Source organism: Armigeres subalbatus, chromosome 2, assembly GCF_024139115.2.
Source record: "Armigeres subalbatus isolate Guangzhou_Male chromosome 2, GZ_Asu_2, whole genome shotgun sequence".
Taxonomy (NCBI): domain Eukaryota; kingdom Metazoa; phylum Arthropoda; class Insecta; order Diptera; family Culicidae; genus Armigeres; species Armigeres subalbatus.
This window is the reverse complement of record NC_085140.1, coordinates 179,347,854-179,370,362: the sequence shown is the minus strand read 5'-3', so window position 1 is coordinate 179,370,362 and position 22,509 is coordinate 179,347,854. Positions and strand designations below refer to the sequence as shown.

General features: G+C 37.4%; 1 protein-coding gene across 2 annotated transcripts in view; it reads right to left on the bottom strand.

Annotated features, from left to right (window-relative positions):
• LOC134211315 (LIM/homeobox protein Awh-like) overlaps positions 1–21,876 on the bottom strand; it is a 72,086-nt gene extending 50,210 nt beyond the window's left edge. The window contains exon 1 of one of the 2 annotated variants that reach the window (XM_062688065.1): positions 21,207–21,876. In XM_062688065.1, coding sequence (XP_062544049.1) covers positions 21,207–21,212 — 6 coding nt within the window. In that variant the 5' untranslated portion in view covers positions 21,213–21,876. The remainder of the gene's footprint in view (positions 1–21,206) is intronic. The other variant, XM_062688064.1, reaches the window with a different exon arrangement.
• Between the last annotated feature and the right edge of the window lie 633 nt (positions 21,877–22,509).

Genomic DNA, 22,509 nt, shown 5'->3' with positions numbered 1-22,509 from the left:
CCGGACAGCAACCCTGCAAAGATAGTGTTCGCTTCCGATCCGGCAGGTACGAGACGGCGTGGAGCGCAGCGAGCGAGATGGGCAGACCAGGTGCAAAACGACTTGGCGAGCGTGGGGCGTATCCGAGGATGGAGAGATGCGGCCTCGAACCGTGCATTGTGGCGTCAAATTGTTGATTCAGTGTTATCTGTTTAGATGTTAAGTAAATAAATGAAATGAATATTCATTTCACACTAGTCGCTCGCTTGCGGTGTCAACGAATCTGTTTCTTCATTACTTTCATCTACTCCTTTCGCTTTGAGTAGTATAATTATCACCGAAAAAAGCCAAAAAAATAATTTTGATTTAGTCACGCGGTGATCAAAATTATCCTACCCTAGCAGCACACATATTCCACTTAAGTTACTGCAACTAGCATGTGACCAGATTTAGTCACACACAAGTTGCTGTAACTGATTTTGTCTGACTTGTGCTGCTCGGGGTAATTATAGGGACCGAATATCCTCAGAACATATTATATATTCAGTAGAAAACCGAAATATAGCCGCTATCGAAATTGGATTTTTCTCGCAATCCATACGTCAAACCTAATTTCGGAAGTAGTGCGCTGTATAGCACATCACCAAATGAAAACAGCGAACTTCCGAAGTTAGGTTTAACGTATGGATTGTGAGAAAAATCCAACTTTGTTAGCGGCTATAATTCGGTTTTGCACCGAATTGATAATATTTCGATTCCTGAAAACAGAACCAAATTCCGATGCAAGTCCGCTGAGAACTATGATAACTATGAGGAAGAACGTACAGAAGAGACGCTTATGATTTTTAGCACTCCATATCGTATCAATCGTTTCATCTTTTCCCTTGTTTGATATCCAGAAGTTCAGATATGTAAGTAGAGTTTTCTAGTGATATATTTCCGAAATATGAAAATATAATATATAAGGTACACCGGGGCAAGTTGAAACGGTTTTTTCAAAGTTGAAATTAGAAGTGCTGTAAAAAAAATCACCCTTTGATATATTTTGAATCCGTTTGCGGTGTTTGCTAGTTCGGGCCAACGATTATACATGAAAAATAAGCAACCTTAAAAAACTTTTTTATACATATTTTGTATATTTAAATTATTTTTTTATACGCATCGTTTCAACTTGCCCCGCGTATCGGGGCAAGATGAAACACTGCGTTATACAGACATGAGCTAATTCTGCCGTATTAATAACAAAATGTATGTACTCAATGAGACTCGAGAATCACGCGGTTGTAAAGGTGACTATAATACTGCCAGGATTCACATAAGAATCCCATGTAAGTTTATGGCAATTTTGATTTTCTTTCAGAAATTAGCTTAAGATTTTCTCCTGTTTAAGAAAATCTGATAAAATAGTAGGCTTTGTTCTAAAAATTTGAAAACAAATCCCACTTTTGTTGTCTCATCTTGATATTTGCTCGCATAAAAATTACATTCCAGATTTTGATACTCTTACTCTTACTCTTACACAAAGAATAAACTTAAGTATGGTTCTTTTAATTGTCCCACAGCAATATATAAGAATATTATGTCAATTAAAAAAAATCGCATTTTTTTAATTTATTAGACTTTTTTTTTCATTTCCCCTTGTAAAACAAATTTGAAAAATTCAACGGCAAATTACTCTAATCGGAGAAAATGACATGGGTCTCTTATGCGAATAAGGGCAGTGTACAACAAGGTCAAAAGCGTATTTTCGGAGATCAAATTCTGGAGAACGCACTACGCTGAAAATTTATCAAATGACCACTCGGATTACTATTCAGGATGGCTCATTATTTGGATCACTTGTATATTGTGCACATGATTAATTCTATTGTGGCTTCTTATGAATGCACATTAATTAACCAGCCAGCATATCTCTCTTAAACTTTTCGATTGGAGAAATAGGCAGCTTGGGAAGTGGAAGGTGGAGTTAACGAAATGTTTACATACTCTATGCTTTATTTTTCTGAGAGTCAGTAGATTAAGAATCTCAAAACATCAGTTCAAACATGACCCCGTTTCCTTTTTAATGGAGATTGTAAGAGGGTTGCATTCATGACGGAATTGGTGAAAATTTATTACATTTATTTTCAGAAGTTTGCATGTTTTTATAAACTTATGTTTTCCGAATATATGTATTTATGGACCATGTTGAAGTTTGGAAAAAAATATTACTTTTAATTGCGTGGGTGACGTTTTGAATTGTTGTTTCAACTTGCCCCGCACCACGCATTTCTATTTGCCCCGATTAGTTGAACATGCGGAGCAAAATCAATCAACCAAAATACAAAAATTCAAACGGATCTTTCGTCGATTTTTCATAATCATTATGCTTATTCAACATAAAATGATTACCTACCGTGAAAATTTGATAAAAAAAACTCTTCCAAACATCGTTTTGAGACCTGTTTCATTGGCACGTCAAATAGTTGGTTCGGATTTTGCAAAGGGCGAAAAATAAACAATGGCAGGAATTGGCTTTGAAAGCTGCAATCTTCCGGGAATGGCAGTCAGAAGGTGCGTTTAGGGGAGTAATTTGTTGAAAAAAATAATCAGAGCATTCGGTCATTTCCTATCTAAATTACAGCTTCCGTTTCAACTTACCCCGCATTTCAACTTGCCCGGTGTACCTTATATATATATATATATATATATATATATATATATATATATATATATATATATATATATATATATATATATATATATATATATATATATATATATATATATATATATATATATATATATATATATATATATATATATATATATATATATATATATATATATATATATATATATATATATATATATATATATATATATATATATATATATATATATATATATATATATATATATTAGGTGGCTCAAAAAACACTTTTAAACATTTCTTGATGGGCCGGTTCTATCGGTTCTATCGGTTCTATTTGATGCCCTGATGCTCTGGACAAAATTTCAGCCAAATTGGTCAACGTTTGAGCGGTGCTAAACTCGTTGGAAGGTTATATGGAAAAATGTATGCAGACACATCCAAAAACAGTGATTTGCAGTTGGACGGCACAATTTACGATCAAGAATCATGATACTCATTCAGCTCTTGTAGAAATAAATACAGAATGTTATGCTAAAAACCGCGAGAAGATTAGAGTTTATTAGACAAAGATATTAGCATTTTACTGGAGTGTCGTAGGGGTGAATTTATTTCTTTTCAAAGATAAAAGAAACGTCCCCACATCAGAGAAATGCTAATAACTTAGCCGAGCAAAGTCTAAAATTCTCGAGGTTTTCTGCTTAACATTCTGTATTAAATTCTACAAGATCTGAATGAGTATCATAGTTCTACATCGTAAGTTATGCCGTCCAACTGCAATTCACTGTTTTTGGATGTTTCTCCATACATTTTTGCATATAAACTTTCAACGAGTTTAGCATCGCAGAGCAGAGCATCAGGGCATCAAATAGAGCCGAATAAGAGGGCGGCCCATAAAAAAATATTGAAAAAAGTTTTTCCCATACTAATTTGAGCCACATTAATATATATATATATATATATATATATATATATATATATATATAAACCGTATAAAATTATTCAAAAACTAGTTCTTCTTAAACTTCTTCTTAAACTGTGTTTGATTGTGAGCTAATTCAGTTACATTGTTGCATAAGCAGCCACCAAAAGTAAAATGTTAGGCACAAAAGACCACGCGGGAGTACTTATCGAGTACTTTAATTGCCACAAGCCTTGTTTTGTGCAGCCTGAATGGAGGGTTCACGAAGGGTATACTGCTAGTGACCATCAGGAAATACGTTTTATGGTCAGCTATACCCTCAACAGAACCACAAGGCGGGTCAGTAAGGCTGATCTAGGATGGTGTACCTCGCAGTTCGACCCAGAACTGCTGGAAGAATCACTACGGTGGGAAAATCGGATTCCAGGCCTTAGTGGTGATGAGTTATCCGCATTGGCGTAACTACAGGGGGGCTAGGGGGGGCTATAGCCCCACCTAGGATCCAAATAGCCCCCCTAGAATTTTGGCTACTTTGCATAAGTATTGCACATATCTAGCTGTAAGCGCTTAACTACAGATAATGAATATTATTCATCTTCCCTCTTTTCAAATCTGTTGAATTTTTTTATCAGGTTTTTGAATTTCGAATAATTCAGGACCACTTTGCGATTTACAAATTCCTGCTAAAACATTTTTTTTGCGAAAACCACAGGGTTTGAATCCAAAGGAGAATGACAAAATCATTTACTTTCATGTCTGTATACTCTATAGATAGGTTGCATACCGTGAGAGACGTTTTTCGGAATCTGTTACGATAATTAACTGACTCGGGGGCTACACCTCATGATAAAGACCGTATAAAAATTATATCAACATATGTTATTTGTTTTAAATTTCTTCAACAAAATTTGTTAGAAATTTGATGCCGGATGTTGTTAAAATAACTAAATTAATATAAAAAATAACACTACTTTGAACAAAAAGTTTTCAAATTATGTTATATGTTATTGAATATGTTATTGTTGTTAGAATATGTTATCTTATGTTAGAAATTTAGAATCAGATACATAATATATTGTTTACTGTGTAGTTGAAAATTTTTACAGGCCGTAATAGGTCTCAGGATTGTTATCATCATCAGAATTTTGTGTAATTGTCTGAACATGATTATTTTTCAAGAACATGAAACTAAGCCTTAGCCAATTTGGCAATCTTTTATATCAACGTATGATGATCTATTTGGCTTGGAGACTTCAGTATGCTTAGGTGACCGAAGAATTTCAAACAAATCCTGATTTTATCAATGAAATTTCTCAGCAAATGAGCAATATTTTAAAATTTTAAAATTTTCAAGTTTTCTCGAAGTTTTGTAGAAAACAATTGTAATCTCACGCTTTCTAAGGCGCAGGATCAAAAATGTGATACAACGTTTCATATGCATGTATCGAATTCACCATTTCCGATTTGTCTGGTAAAGTGTTTTAGGGATTTCGGAATGCTGCTAATTCTTGAAAATTTTAGGTTTTCAGTAAACAAGCTAGGCTTCTTTATTTTCGACAAAGTTTTGGCAAATCCCTCGGATTTTAAAGAGAGAAAATTAAAATTTAAATGAGAAAGAACTTGGAATGCTGTTGGATGGATTATAAAAATCCACAGACTCATTTTGCTTTGCTAAGGCTCCTATGATTTTCCCACGACATTTCTATTTTTTATAGGCTGAGTGTCGTGGACATAATTTATATTGTTCAAGTCGTCAATAGATGTGTTGTACGTTAATAGGTCAATGTTTGTTTGGTTGGCCAACATGCGAACAATATATATTAGTTGTTTTGAGCATTGAGCGAAAACGATAAATTAATTGTTTTGAGTGAAAAAGTACAAAAATTAAAAAAAAAAAGTTAACCCCCCTCCCCAGGGATTTTCCATTAGTTACGCCAATGGTTATCCGATGTCATAACACGAGCATCTGACGTGACAATGTTCATGAGGACTATGCCAACCGGCAACCGCAAACCAGTGCACTGGTGGACGAGCACGATAGCTGATCTTTGCAGAACCTCTCTTAGAGCTAAAAGGAGGTTGCGACGTGCTAGAAGATTTTTAAAATATTTTTCTTTCAAAATACGCGGAATTTTCGAATTGCTTTGCGTATACGTGAACGATTTTTGTTATTGAATTCGACAGCACATGCAATTTTAAAATTTGGGAAGACTTGATCCCCTTTTTATGATATCTACGCAATAAACATTTTTTCCTGACAACCCTTTATCAAATCTGTCAAATCTACAAAAAATTAGAAGCTTGAGAATAGATTTATATTTTTTTGAATTTTTTTCGCAAAATTTTTGTATGGGTGACTAATGGGGGATCAAGTGTCCCAAATTGAGGCAATAACTTCAAATCCAAATATCCTAAAACTTTGATGGAATGTTAACATTTTCATCAGTACAGATCATTAAGCATATTTATAGCTTTGTGCTGTGAAAAAACGAAAGCATTTCTCGGGTACTTATTCAAAAGGACGTATGTGATTTTGTAAACAAAGATTCAAACGTCGATTTGTCCAATCCGATAGCACTCCCACGCAAACCAACACCACCAACAAGTAGCTGAAGCCTCCCCCTATCTGTCTATGGTGATGGTTTGCGTGGATGGGCTATCAGATCGGACAAATCGACGTTTGAGTCTTTGTTTACAAAATCACATACGTCCTTTTGAATAAGTACCCGAGATTTAGTCATTGTTATAAAAAGTTGTTCAAATTTTGGCTGGCCAATAAAAAAATCTTTAGGAAGGTCAAAACATACAAACCGCCTTGCCGAATAAATAAGGTTGTCAATCCAAAAAATAACTCACCACCTAAAGGTCATTTGTCTAGAGGATCTATACTAAAAAATATGCTGGAACATAACTACTTTAGTCCTCGATAAAACAGGGGTTGATCAAGTCTCCCCGGGGATCAAGTCTACCCACCTTCCCCTATGGGTTCTGTAAAGGCCGTTCTACGGTATTAGGTACTGTACATTAATTACACTACATGTAAAGAATGCATTTAATAACGCTAGCTGGGCAGCTATAGCTGATTCCCTGCATCGCTTGAGAGTCCCGGATCATCTGTGTAGGATTCTAAAAAGCTATTTTTAGAACAGGATATTGTTAGTCGTCACCGACGCTGGTCACCAGTCGATTTAAGTGTCTGCAGGTGTTCCACAGGGATCGATCCTCGGACCAGTTCTGTGGAATATCATGTATGACGGAGTATTACGCTTGAATCTCCCGGTTGGTGTGAAAATAAAAGGCTTTACGGATAATGTAATGCTAGAGGTCACAGGCGACACTCTCGACGAAGTTGAATTGAAAGCTTCATTCGCGATTAGCAGAGTCGAAGAATGGCTCAACTCAAGGAGGTTGGCGTTAGCACATCACAAAACTGAGGTTGTTGTGGTGCATAACCACCATGGGTTGCAGCAAGCGAGGATAAACGTAGGGACCTGTACAGTTAACTCCGTAAGGTCATTAAAGCATCTGGGCGTCACGCCTATCTAGAGAGTAGGAGGTTGAGGGTTCGAGTCCCTCCAAGACACGTGGATTCTTTTTCGCAAATTTCATATCAATTTGTCCATTTCGAAACATATGCTGTGCATATGCACAGCCAAGATATTTAACAAAAAATGGTTTTCGTACGGCCGAGTTGCCGAATAATATGCAATTAATTGTAATCAAGTGTCGGTCTTTCACCGTCATTAGTCGTCTGAGTACACGCGACCGCTTACGTAAAAGGCAATCAAACTCATCAAATGCTTTAGCCAAGCAAGCCTTTGGCACAGCAGAGTGCGATTGAATTCGCATTCTATACCGTCCCGCCCAGACAGTTACTGGGGGCATGGAGTGCGATCTTTTCGTTTAATAAACAATGTGCACTTGCTTGACTGCGGATATACAACAGTAAATCACATGTGAACATTGGACAAATCAAGCATCCGAAAGATATTCAACTTGCAAAAAAGAGCTAACGGCGGTGGAGGTTGGTACTCGGATCCTGATGGCTTTTCCGCAAACGTGACCTTTAAGTGGTCTTGTTGTGTAGGGGTTATCACGCCTATCTAGAGAGTAGGAGGTTGAGGGTTCGATTCCCTCCAAGACACGTCTTTTTCGCAAATTTCATATCAATTTGTCCATTTCGAAACATATGTTGTGCATATGCACAGCCAAGATATTTAACAAAAAAATGGTTTTCGTACGGCCGAGTTGCCGAATAATATGCAATTAACACTAAATTTGTTTAAAGTAGCGTACAAATATCAAAACGTCATGAATTCAAATGTAAAACCCCAACCCCAACCCCAATTAAATGGGATTGTCATTGTACAAACTCGTCTTATGACAAGTGAAGATATTCCTCTAAAAAGCTCAAAATAATTTTCTTAATAACCTTTAAATCAACCTAAAACGACGTTTATATAGATTCCAAAAGTAGAGATTGGTGTTGTACATTTAAATTCATAACTATTTGACATTTGTAGGATACTTTAAACAAATTTGCGCGAATCACCTCCAAATTGCTTAAAATTTTGCCATCAAAAAGAAGCTGATAGACATATGGGAGTTGAAATTTTCGAACATTTTTAAAATTTGAACTACTCTAATGTGTAGTGCTTCAACGCCAGGGACTCGGGGCAAATTTGACGTGTCAAGAGAGCAGCTTCATTGCTCAAATGGTAAGGAGCATGGGACACTGCAGTCAAAGGTCGTTGGACCCACAGACTGATTCCGGAGGTATCGAATTTGATTAGTAGGAAGCATGGTCAGGTCAACTTCCACCTATCACAGGTCTTGTCTGAACATGGCTGCTTTAAAAATTTCCTGCTTAGGTTCGGGTTCGCAGAATCTGTGGAGTGCCCAGAATGTGTAGGTGAGGTAGAATCAGCAGAGCATGTGATGTTTGCATGCCCGCGATTCTAAGTTGAACGCCATGCCATGCTGCTTGTCAGCGGTATGGATACAACCCCGGACAACCTCGTTGAGAGGAAGTTGCCGCTAGAGGATATATGGAATGCGGTGAACACAGCATCTCAACAGATTGCGTCGAAACTACAGCGCTGGTGGCGTCTTGAACAAAACCAGCAGCTGCAGTAGAGACTACTGTGATGCAGTGAACACCATGCTCACCCCAACAACAAAAACGTCGCGGATGGGCTGCGGGGACCTCCGTAGATATAGAGGTCATTGCGGTTCACGCGTGGCGTTTGTCGTCGGGGTGCTCGACTCCTACGCGAGTTTATGATACAGACCTAGGTTACTATCATAGCTTGCAATCGACAGGTGGTGTGGTGAGGTTACCACCCTTGAAGTCGATGTTGCGTTATATCGTCGAGTGCGTTAGCATAGGCGTGAGCGTTCTCAATAGTCCTTCCCTGATGTATTGCTTAAATGCGGGCCGGGGGATATGGACTGGCGAAAGGGTTTTTGTTTTAGTGGGTCGGGTGATCCCATCCCCACACTACCTGAATTAACCTCCTCAGTTGTCTGTTTTCAGATTTCCGTTTACCCTTGCTCAGGAAAAAAAGCCTTGTTTTATGTAGTAAACTAGCATTGCTTCTTCAATATAACCTGCACTGTACTGTTTCTTCGACCCTGTTATTAACGTTCACTTGATCCAAAGTCCAAAAAATCCGAAAATTCGAAAAAGGGTGTAACTAAATCCGCAATAAATGATCTTCACTGCACCTTAGCAAACGATTGGTTCCGTTCTATTGGGATCTACACATTTGATCGTGATAACGAAAATGAGGCAACACCGAGATCTGGCGTTTGCTATGCTTTGTTATTTGGATCCAATTTTTGTGTAATATGATTGTTGCAATATTCGGTCCTCGGATGGTGGGAAGATGATGAGCAAAATGAGCACAATTCTTATCTTTTTTTAAAAGCTGTGTCGGCAATGGTAGTGCATGGTTATAATCAAATGCATTTCAAATAATGTTAATCTATGGTAATTTGATGCGATCCCAACAAGCTGTACTACCGAATTATTTTAATACCATGTTCTACTTTTCCAGTTAACATAGTGCGATGTGCGACTACATAACTGCAGGCAAACTAAAAAGTTCAGATTAAAAGCAAGTAAAATTTCAGTAGGAGCGTAGAGGCACGGCAGCACAAATAAAACGAAGAAACCAAGACATTTTAATGTTCTGCAAGAACACTGTGTCAGTTTAATGGGACTTTGATGCTTGAAGTTCGAGTAAATGACCTCAATATTTTTTGGTTCCCGCTCCCGCGAGCGTGTGGTAGGTGGTTTCGCCAGTGCCCCCTCTTTTTAATTAACCATCAAAGAGCGGTTCGAGGATCTGCTGCGACAAGCTGTAAAATATCGTTAATTACCGTTCCGCTTGACAACGCCCCAGCTTCGAGCAAACCAGAAGACCATACCACGCCGATGTGGTGATCCTGCACTAAATGTGATCACAAAGCTGTCAGGTGTTGATGGAGTCGTGAGTAAAATATTGCTCAGATCGAGCAGCGCGGTATACGTTGAGATGGGATAGTATTTGCTACAGTCTGGTGGATAGAATATTAGAATCTAAATAAACTGACATTTATATGATTGATGAAGGATGAGAATGGTGAAATGTATTATGTTTTAAGAAGTCAAATGTGCGATGAAAATTATTCATTTAAATATGGAAGTCACATGAAGATTGAAGGATTCAATGTCAATTAAACTAAATGACAGTAACAAAGCTATAGATTTTGTATCCGCCAGACTATAGTTGAGGGACTACAAATATAGAGCTCTGAAGGGGTAGGAAGCAACAAGAGCACGCGTTTGAATGTACACAAAGACCCCATCACATGGTCCCAAGCGTAGGCTTTGTAGGCGATTCGGACGCTGTGGTGGACAATCTAGCAAAGAAGGTGACTTTGTGCCGTTACTCCTGTTCATTTGAGTTTCCGTAAGCTTAAGAACTCATAGAAATAATAATTATTTTGTTAAGGGTCATATTTTAATGATTTTATAGCAAGGCAGGCCGTAGAACACGATTAAAATGAGACGTTTGAGTTCTTCGAAGTTCGTCGATACAGAACGTGGACACATCGTGATGTCGTGAGCGTGTAAAGTAAACAAGGTTTTATTTATCGGACCGTGAATAAAGCAAATGCATCGTGTTTTAAATAACTGAGACATAAAATGTGCGACAATAGAAACTTAAATTGAGGAAAACTGCGATATTTTCTTTGATTTTTTTTTTTTAATCTGCGGTTAAGTTCCCCCATCTTTGCTGTATAGAGTGTACTTTCGATTTCTACAAATTGCAGAATGGATATTGGTTTTAATTTGAGATTAGTTCCGAATCTGATACATTTTTTTTGTAGAGTGTAAGTTTTCTCTCGTTCGTGACATTAAGAAATATTTTCCCAATCAAAAAGAACTTCATCAGAATGAATGAATACCTACAAACAATATTTTTGATGTTGTTGCTTTGATGGAGAAAAACGAGAAAAACTAAACTGCAGTCATGACACGAAATGCTCAAGAAATTCGCCTGAAATGTTTCAGGGCTGTATTTACGTATTGACTGTATTTTTATTTGTTGATCTTTACAAACGTGCTTTTTATGCCAGTTTTTATTCCGTACCATTATGTAGCAAAACATGAGTTATGACCCGTGAAAACATTTTTCTGCTGAGCGCATAAGCAAGCGCGGCGCATATCACATCCGATTTGTAAGGTGAAGAACGCATATGTGGAGCCATCGCATCGATTCGATTGTGGTGGCCTGTCGGGCAGCTGGAAAAGGTAAGCAGCGATTCAACCATCTACTGAATCTTTTTGGCATGATTGTTATTATTTCAGATTATATAGGAAGGAAGATAATCAAGAAGCTATTAAGTTTAAAGTTGGGACCGCTGGTGGGCGAGCTATTACAGAAGTGTTTGGCGCATCATCTGTCTAGATTAGTAGACGTGATAAATACGATGCTAAAGCATGATAAATGGGAAGCATTTTTGAGAGCGTTTACATGTCATGAAATCGGGTATAATATAATCTTTTGATGTTTATGGAATGCAATTTTTTTTCAGAGTCCAACGGCATTGCGATTTTTTTTGTAAAACACACACAATCCCAAATTCAATGGCATCGTGGAAAATTTTTAAAAGTACAACGAAAAATAATCTGTCTTTAGTTTCCCAAAACAAGAAAACACTGAGTGAGTTTAAAAAAATGTTCTTTTTTTGCAAATCATTGGCTATCCTGCAACTACCAAACGACTCGTAACTCATAATTCTGTGCACCTTCTCGAGTGGATGAAATATTTGATGACAACTCTATATAAGTGTATATGCTATAGTTTATTCTTCAAAACGCTGAACAGAGCATTAGGTTTGTGAAAATTTCTTGAAGTTGAAATTTCCCAAACAACTCGACAGCAATATATTTCAATATTAGCTTTAACAGAAATTACAGTAGTTGTATTTTGCAACTCAGTTATACTCAAACTAGATGTTCTAGGCTCACCAAAGTGTTCTGGAATCCATATCAACTGTTCTAACAGATTAACTACGCCTGATACAAAGACGACAACAGCCAATCATGCCCAGTCCTTGCTTTTCCTTAGAACACACGCGAGTAATTTGCCACTCAGTATTTCAGAAACCAGATGTTCTAGGTTTTCAAAAATATTTGATGATCTATGTATACGGTGAAGAGGATAAGATGAGCATTTCTCCTAATAAGTTGCCACACCTGATAAGGAATGATATTCTCGAAGCAAGCGATAAAACTAACTCACGAATTGATGAAATGTTTGTTCAAATCAAGCAATCGACAACAAAGTTGGAAACTGAAATGGAAGATTTAAAAGCATCCCAGCGGTTTATATCCAATGAGTTTGAAGTACTAAAAATTAGTGTTCCTGACCAAATGAAAAAAGATAATATTTTCCTGAAGAGAGAGGTCTTTGTAGTCAAAACAGATTGTGTAAGAACACACAGAATTTTGAAGAACTAAACTACGAGTTAAATGTTATGAAACAGTCAAGCTTAGAAAGTCATATGCTCTTTAAGGTCACTCCTGACGGAATCCAAGTTTTAAAGTGCTCGCGTTTTCGGGGGCACACCTCTCGATACGGAAGCAACGCACAACTGTCATTTTTATTATTTCACGCATGCTGCGACGCAGCAAAGCTAAATCAACAAAAATTACAGTTGTGCGCCGCCTCCGTATCGAGTGGTGTGCCCCCGAAAACGCGAGCACTTTGAAACTTGGATTCCGTCAGGAGTGACCTTAATGTCTCTAAATCTTTAATGTGATCAAGGCAGCGGAAGAAAATATCGAAAAGTTTTTGCATGATATTTTTACCTTGCTAGGCATTATTTGTAATGTCAAGAGCGTTTTAAGCATGGGTCGTTTGTAGATTTCAAATCAACGAGGAATACAACTTATTTGGGAAATATTTGGCTTCGCAGTCTTGGAGCGAATTGAAAACTATGTTTTTAATCTTTTCCCGACGTTTCGGTCCATTTAGGGCCTTCTTCAAAGGGTCGATTTGTAAAAGTTTCTTCGTCAAATATGTTTCTATGTAACGTACAATGTCATTGTAACATTGTACGTTACACATGAACAGACCTCTACCGACGGGGCGACGATCCCCGCCGGTGGGCCGCGCGGCGGCACTGGATTTTCGAATAAAAATTAAAACACCACTCAGTTCGGTGGTACAAATAAGACTCTTTATTAACTTACATTTAACTTACAGCTAACCTACTTTATGTTGACAATTTTCTCTCTCTCTTTACTTAATGACTCTCTCACACATAACAGTTCATTTAGAACCTTGCCAAGTGCTGTATTTTGCTTATAAAGCAAAAGTAAGCAGACTTAAACAACAAAACCCTGTTGCTGGGCGCAAAACTCTTTTCTAGCGCGGGTCGGTGCCAAGGTAAACTGACTCCGCATAAAAGATTGTGACGAATCCCCCTGAAGGAATTTAAGTAGTTGGGGTCGTCACATTACCCCCTACCCAATGAGTTGAAAGTGTACTTGAAAAGATCACTTTCAATTGAAAGTAGCGGGTTGAGTTCTAAACTTTATAGCAACTTGGTAGAACTTGCAATATTTTTGTACACTTTTCCCTTTTTGGATAACTTTAAGTATCCAGATCCATACAAAATTCTATAAATGTACTCCCCTTTTGTTCAATTTTCTGGAGGGTGTTTTCCTCTCCCATAATATCCTTTTTAAGGAGGCATAATTCTCCTCCTGCAATATCTCTTTTTATTTCTTTCTATAGGAGGCATGACTCTTCTCCTGTAATATAGTATTATTTCTTCAAATAATAAATCTTTCTATAGGATTATATCCTCCTTCATTATTTTCCCTTATTAAAATTTGGCAAACTAATGTGCCAATATGAACATTTTCATACGTTGTATATAAAACCCACTTTTAGAAAAATGTACCATGTTGTTGTTTTCAAAATGGCACATGAAAATACTGCAACTCTACCATATTATATGACTTTCGAAAATTTATCCAAAAATTAAAAATGTGATGGCTCCCTTTTCGGTCAAAGGCCAAGCAGAGTCATCGCATCACCCCTTCCCAATCAGCTCGTGGTGGAATATGAGGGTCCATTTCCCTTTCTGATGATGGAATGTGAGAGTCCATTTCTCTTTCCCAATTTAAAAGACAGCTAAAGTAATGGTTTTGATTAAAAACCAAGCTAGCCGTCATATAAAAAAGGATTGTCCACCAAACTAGCGCTTTAGGAGGATAGATTCCAATGTTTCCATCAATTCATATCTATTTATGGTCATTAGAATGCATTGCATTATAGTAGTAATTGCGGCTTTAGCCGAAACGAAGCCGAAGCGCAATAGCCTGACGGAATACCTGCCGATTCCCTGTTCCCCCTTTGAAAGAAGAAAAAATTAGCAAAAGATTCCTTCTTTGAAAACGTTATAGTGAAAACCAAGGCTCAAAATAGTCCGTTATTAAAAACAAAAAGGCTTGAGAGAGACTGAAATTTCAAAATACAATTAGTCAAGATCCATTTTTTAAGAGAGAAAATTGTTCACAGTTTTTTTTTGTTTTGAATAATTTCATAATTTTAATTTTTCAATAATGTGTTCAACAATAATTTAACAATAAATTATTTTTGAATCCTTCTACATGCTACGAATTACACGCTGAATGTTTTAAACTGTTTAGTCTTTTACTGTTTGAGTTCTTCAATGTGTGTTCGTTTGGGGCAATAATCTGATTAAATTCTGTTAATTAATAATAAAACTTAATAAGCAACGTGCTCGACGTCACATACACTCGAATGATTTTTCTGTACATTTGTATCGCGTAATTCCGCTGCTTTTTACTTTCAAAATAAATTTTCTCGATTAAAACACTTATTCTTATATGCTAAATGTTGGACTCAACGTGCTTCTGTTTCTTTGCAATATCACTTGAACGCATAAAAAGATTCACTTTTACACACAACTTTTGTTGTTGAATTTAAAAAGATGTTTCACTAGTAGATAATAATAATAAGCGATCAAAAATACGCGCAAACGAAACAAAATCCGCAGTTAAATTATTAATACAAAAACTTATTATAAGACGTCCAGTTGTAAACCAAATGCATATTTTTCTCTGAAACTTATAAGAAAATACTCGCGTTCAACTAATGAAAGTATCGCACTACACTTAGAAGATAAAAGAAGACAAAAGGCATACTTATCATTTAAATCACTTTCTCGGATATCCTATCGAAGTCGAAGCTACTAGAAACCACCTGCAACAGAGGATTCACCAGGCTTACGTTGCGTGCTGGAACCTTTCTTCTCCGTCGGCAGCTGGACGTTTCCTCGTGGCCGCAGACCCTCAACCAAAGAGTGCACAGTTGAACCATCTTTTGTCGCAAAAGCACTCGTTTCTTCCGTGCGTACTACGCAAGCGAATCCGTAACTCGACCAGAGATCTACATCACCATTCACATTTGTTGGGTGTGATATCCGGAACGTAGGACAATTCCCGGCTTCTTCACCTTTGCATATTAAAATCCACTTAGCTGTAGTTCATTGTAAATCAGGATCTGATGAAAACTCAATTTTTTGTCGTAGAAACGAATGCCCGTGGTCGTTTCGCAAGCGCCACTTTTCGCTTATCGCCATTTCAAAACAATTACACTCAGCTGTTTTCGTCGCAATTAATTAATGATCCAATTTTACACTCAAGCTTTGCACAGCATAATAGCTCTTCGCGCTTTGTTGCTTCTTGTTTGCTCACTTCAAATGTTCTCTTTGTGAAATGTTCTCCTTGGGGTTTTCATTGGAAACCCGATCATGCAGGAAACCAAATTCTTTGTCACTAATGTTCACCAAATAGTCCGCTATAAAATCGATAGCTGTTTTTCCAAACTCTCGAAACTCACTTAAATCCATATAAGCCATTATTTTCGCACCGCAGATTTTTTCTGGCGTACCGGCGCTTCACACGAAGCGCTTTCCGCTGTCACCACAATGAACAGACCTCTACCGACGGGGCGACGATCCCCGCCGGTGGGCCGCGCGGCGGCACTGGATTTTCGAATAAAAATTAAAACACCACTCAGTTCGGTGGTACAAATAAGACTCTTTATTAACTTACATTTAACTTACAGCTAACCTACTTTATGTTGACAATTTTCTCTCTCTCTTTACTTAATGACTCTCTCACACATAACAGTTCATTTAGAACCTTGCCAAGTGCTGTATTTTGCTTATAAAGCAAAAGTAAGCAGACTTAAACAACAAAACCCTGTTGCTGGGCGCAAAACTCTTTTCTAGCGCGGGTCGGTGCCAAGGTAAACTGACTCCGCATAAAAGATTGTGACGAATCCCCCTGAAGGAATTTAAGTAGTTGGGGTCGTCACACACAGAAACATATTTGACGAAGAAACTTTAACAAATCGACCCCTTGAAAAATGCCCTAAATGCACCGAAACGTCGGGAAAAGATTAAAAACATAGTTTTCAATTCTCTTCAAGACTGCGAAGCCAAATATTTCCCAAATAGGCTCAATACTACAGTCGAGCGAAAAAAAAGATGAATACAACTTATATTAGTACGCTTCGCATGTGTCTCAAAGTAAGAGAAGGTTTTAAAGGCAGTTCCTGGCCGCCTTATATTTTTTTTGGCCATTGAGTCGTTACATTTCAACCTAAAAGTTTTGGGAGTGTATAATCCAGGAAGAAATGTCTGTTTATTTCTTGATAAATTTGAGCAACGGATTTCAAAGTTTGAAAGACTGATAGTTTGTGGGGATTTCAATTTGAATTTATTGGATGGCTCTAATGAGCTTGTGGCAAACTATCGATGTCTAGTAGAAAGTCTAGGCTATATTATTCTCAATAGTTTAAACCCGTTAACTGCTAATCGGTTATCTAACACGATCTCCACTACCATAGACCACTTCATTAGTAACCATTTTGGACACAAATTACATTTGATTACAATGGAACCTGAATGTCAAATATCAGACCATAAAATACTTATATCGTCTGTAAAATTATAGATTGCCAAGCCTGATTTTCACGAAAAAAGTTTCTGTATTAGATATAAACAGAGAAAGATATTTCACTGGCAGGCCTCTCACTTTAGCTTCTCGAAAGTTGAAACATAATTTATACAGGAATTATACGCTTTAACGCACTTCTAAGAAGTCTTACGAATGAAACAAATATAAATATGTTTTAAAGAAGTTGAAAAACGTACATTAGTGATAATGAATTGTTGTAAAAAATGTTAAGTTAGGTTAAATATATTAGGGATGCTTGCACTTCATATTAAATTTACCAGATAAGTAGCTGGGTACAGTTTGTATTAACTTTACGACTATGTACTTCAATAAAGAACAAAAAGTGTGACACAGAAATGACAGCAACCAATCATGTCCATTAGGGTGGCTCAAAAACACTTTTTCTAATTTTTGATGGGCCGCCCTCTTATTCGGTTCTATTTGATGCCCTGATGCTCTGGACAAAATTTCAGCCAAATCGGTCAACGTTTGGGCAGTGCTAAACTCGTTGGAAGTTTATATGGAAAAATGTATGCAGAAATATCCAAAAACAGTGATTTGCAGTTAGACGGTACAATTTACATTCAAGAACCATGATACTCATTCAGATCTTGTAGAATTAAATACAGAATGTTATGCTGAAAACCGCGAGAAGATTAGAGTTTTTTAGGCAAAGATATTAGCATTTTACTGGAGTGTTGTAGGGGTGAATTTATTTCTTTTCAAAGGTAAAAGAAACGAAATTTGCCCAAACCCCATTTCAGAGAAATGCAAACTCTAATCTTCTCGCGGTTTTCTGCATAACATTCTGTAATAAATTCTTCAATATCTGAATGAGTATCATAGTTCTTCATCGTAAGTTGTGCCGTTCAACTGCAATTCACTGTTTTTGGATGTTTCTGCATACATTTTTGCATATAAACTTCCAACGAGTTTAGCACTGCCCAAATGTTGACCGATTTGGCTGTAATTTTGTCCAGAGCATCAGGGTATCAAATAGAACCGAATAAGAGGGCGGCCCATCAAAAAAATTGAAAAAAGTTTTTCCCATACTAATTCGAGCCACCCTAATGTCCATGCAAGTCTGTAAAGCCTATGTGTATAATATTCCAATAAAGTTTACCCAAACCAAATGTTCCAGGCTCCCCAACCTGTTCTGTAGTTCTGACAACTGGAAAGTCTAGAACATCTCATGTTATTTATTATTTACTCGGACTAAGGCCGGAATGGCCTGTGCAGTACATAAAAGTCTTTTCCATTCAACCCGGTCCATGGCTGCACGTCACCAGTCACGCAGACTAGGGAGGGTCCACAAATCGTCTTCCACCTGATCGATCCTTCTTGTTCGCTGCGTACCTCGCCTTCTTATTCCCGTCGGATCGTTGTCGAGAACCATTTTCACCGGATTACTGTCCAACATTCTGGCTACGTGTCCGGCCCACCGCAGTCGCACGATTCTCGCGGTGTGAACGATGGATGGATCTCCCAACAATTGATACAACTCATGGTTCATTCACCTCATCCACGTGCCGCTTGCTATCCGCACCCCACCATAGATGGCACTTTCCTATCGAAAACTCCAAGTGCGCGTTGGTCCTCCGCGAGCATTGTTCAGGTCTCGTGTCCGTAGAGAACTTCCGAGTCAATTAACGTTTTGTAGATAGTCAATGGGGCCCTCCTTAGCCGTGCGGTAAGACGCGCGGCTACAAAGCAAGACCATGCTGAGGGTGGCTGGATTCGATTCCAGGTGCCGGTCTAGACAATTTTCGGATTGGAAATTGTCTCGATTTCCCTGGGCATAAAAGTTAATCTCGCAGTTAATAACTGTGGAAGTGCTCAATGAACACTAAGCTGCGAGGCGGCTCTGTCCCAGTGTGGGGATGTAATACCAATAAGAAGAAGAAGAAAATAGTCAATTGTACCAAACTATTTTCAGCGAACTATATTAAATCGGGGAGCGTCTTGTGGATTCTAAAGTATGAATGTACGGTATCGAATTTCTTCGCATGTATCAGTAATCCCAAGTACAAGAATTTCTAAACAACTTCGATTCCGTCATCACCGATACAAACTCGTGGTGGGTGGCTCAAGATGTCTTCTCTTAAACTTCTTCCTATAATGTGTTTTGTCTTCGGTGTGTTAGAACTTCTCATGTTCATGGACAAAATATGTACGCCTTACTGAGGACTTCGTAACATACAAGGTTAATTTGGTAGACTATTTAATATCCATTCCAGGACAAATTTAAGAATCTAGGACATCTCAACTATATGCAGATAATTTTCACATAGAGAACACGATTTAATACTTACATACATTATTAACCAATGCCTCCTAAGGCTATCATGCTCAACTAGATAAACTTTTTAAAGTTATATTTAATACTCTCTGTTATATCCTATCATCTTCTTCTTCTTCAATGGCTCTACATTCCTACTGAAAATTGGGCTGCTTTTCAACTTAGTATTATATTAGCATTTTCTCAGTTATTAATTGAAAGCTTTCTATGCCCGCCATTGCATGAGTATGTATATTGTGTGGCAAGTACAATGGATACACTATGCCCAGGGTGTCGAGAAAGTTTCCAACCCGAAAACATCCTAGACCGGACCGAGAATCGAACTCGCCGTCTCCGGATTGGCAATCCTACGCCTTTGCTCTTAAGGCTATTGGAGACCCCATGTCCTATAATAAGTCGGGACCAATTTGCGATTAGGGCGTAACTTATTTTGTAAACAAACATTGTTTTATTGATTCCGTAGAATGCAATCATTTTTCTCTACAACTAATTCCCCTACCCAATAAAGGAAAGCCTATTCTTTCGGATACGTGCCTTGATTTTCTCAGGAAATACTTGTTTTAGCAGGAATTTGCTTCCCAATGTTTGTTTACAAAATAAGTTACGCCCAAACCGCAAATCAGTCCCGAATTATGCCAAATGTCTAGTGTGCCAAATCACTGTTATGTCAAATTGCATTTGAACCTGACATTCAAGGTAATCCTCCTAATGGCGATGGTGCCTTTTTCGTATGTTATGTTATGAAAAACGTACGAGGAGGGGTGAGAATCTAAAAAATTTAGGGCGATACATTCCTTTTTTGTGATTATTTGAATATATTGCAGTTATATTGTTTATTTAAGTTTTTAGCTGGTTGGAATTTTTATATTCAAAATTATCATCAGTCAACCGTTTAGCTGATTCATTTAGCAGTTTCACCAAGTCTGATCAATCATAGATATGGTTAATCGATCAAAGCTTGGCTAGCGTGTTCCTCCAAAGGTACTTTGAAGTAATATCAGTACACTTGTAAGCAGATTTCCCAAATGTAATTAGTGGTGTGATGGTCACCGGAAATATTATATATCCTTAGGTTCATACACACTTAACTCATTGCACCGTATTCGGTAAATTTTACCGAAATCTCAACAGCAGAACTGTTCGGTAATATATTTTACAGATTTTTTGTAATTTTATCCATTGCTCAACTGTCAAAATCACCGAAAATCAGTTAAATTATTTACCGAACAGTTCTGCTGTTGAGATTTCGGTAAAATTTTACCGAATTCGGCAATTTATTTCAAGTGTGTAGTTCGAATCTCGTTTTTCTATGATTGTAATCACCAGATGTTGCAAATAGACTTGTAACCTCTTGTGCTTTTCATATCACAAACCAACACACTTTACATAATTGAAATCTTCAGATAATCACATTTTTGTTTCTCGCTGCGAAACAACTGGTTTTGCTCGGATGTAAAAACTATGCTAAGCTGAAATTAGGTTCAGAACAATTGAAAAAGAAATTGTCTGAATATCACTATCACACTATGTTTTAAACAAACCTATGTTGATCGATATATAGTTACGTGGTTGTTGAATATTTTAATGCGTCAACCATGTTCCAACATTTTTTCAAAGCCATCAATGGGATAGCTTTTTTACTGACAAATCCGCACACATTTCTTAATTCATCGACCTGAAGCTCGAACTGAAACAGTCCAAGAAATGTAACTATAGAATGCTACTACAAAAGTTCATTTCTTTATTGAAATATAACTTTAATGTACGAGCAATGTCCACCCTAAATACTTTTCAAAGACCGGCGGTATGCTAAACTTACCTTCATATTCTTCCTCTCTGCCAGTTTTACATCGATGCGGTTCCATTAATTATCTATTATCAGTAAAGCAGTCACATTTCGATTCCCTTTATTTTCAATCCATTGTTAGGATCAAGCAATGGAGCAGAAAGAATTTGATTCGACCAAATTACAGTTTAATCAATAATACTCGTTGTCTTCTCGTTGTCATTGTTTAATTTGTTTTTCATATGTTTTCCTTTCAATATTAAACCACATTAAACATAGAACATATTTATGGTGTATTTGTTTAGAAGGTTTCAAAACTGTATCACAAATCACTGTTGTTTTCACTGTACCATTTTTGTTGTTTTTATGATTGCTTCAGCCGATAAAGTAGTGCACAATCGATAAACACGCGATAAACACAGCTTAAGAGCTTGAGCTTTACGGCGTTAGAAATACCAACACGTCCAATCGCGACCGTTATTCGTTCGAAACTGCTGCCTGGCAAATGCATTGGATTGAAAGATTTCTCTCATTTGCTCCAGCCGCTTTTATCGATCTGTTGTGAACCTGGCGGCACAAACATGAGACCTCTCGATTGCGGGGGTTATTCTTTTCAGGCAGATGATAAGAGAACATACTGAAAGTAGTAGAGCGAGTGAAGATGAGCTTGCCTTAGATAGAGGTTTCTACGATTTTTTTTTGCGTTTTTGTGAATCCTACTTTTCGTTTGTTTTTGTCGAGATTTTAATATTTTTGTTTGTTTCACTGTTTCACAGGAGAGATTATTTTTATCCATTTCTCTCGCCGTCATGAGCTTTCAATATGTCCAATCTCTTTTGCCTGTTCTCTCCCTCTATTATTCCCGCGAGAATCATTTGTACATAATGGCATAGCGCCATGGAAACTGAATATGCCCCGCCTACTGCTGGATTGTTTGAATATTCTCTCTTCAAATATTTGAGTATTTATCTCTTTTTCCTGGATGGTTCAGGGGTTGAAATGCATTATTTCTCTATTTAGCGTGATAATTATATTTCCATAACAAGCATGTTTGAAGAGAACCGAAGGATAATGCTTGGCAGACTTTATATAAAAATTAAATTCAATTTTAAAGATTGTGATTGCTTTGATGAACCCTAGTTCACAAAGTTTAAAGAGTTCAATAGGCTCTGGAAAATTATAATAAAAATGTATCAAAAGCCTCGTTTCCAACATGGGCGAACTGTCCAATAAATCAACTCAGAAAAACATTGGTCGTCATCGTCAGCCGGATGGCGGGCGCTATAAGAAAAAGTTGATGAATTTTTATGATTTACCATAAAGCTTAGCGCAACAA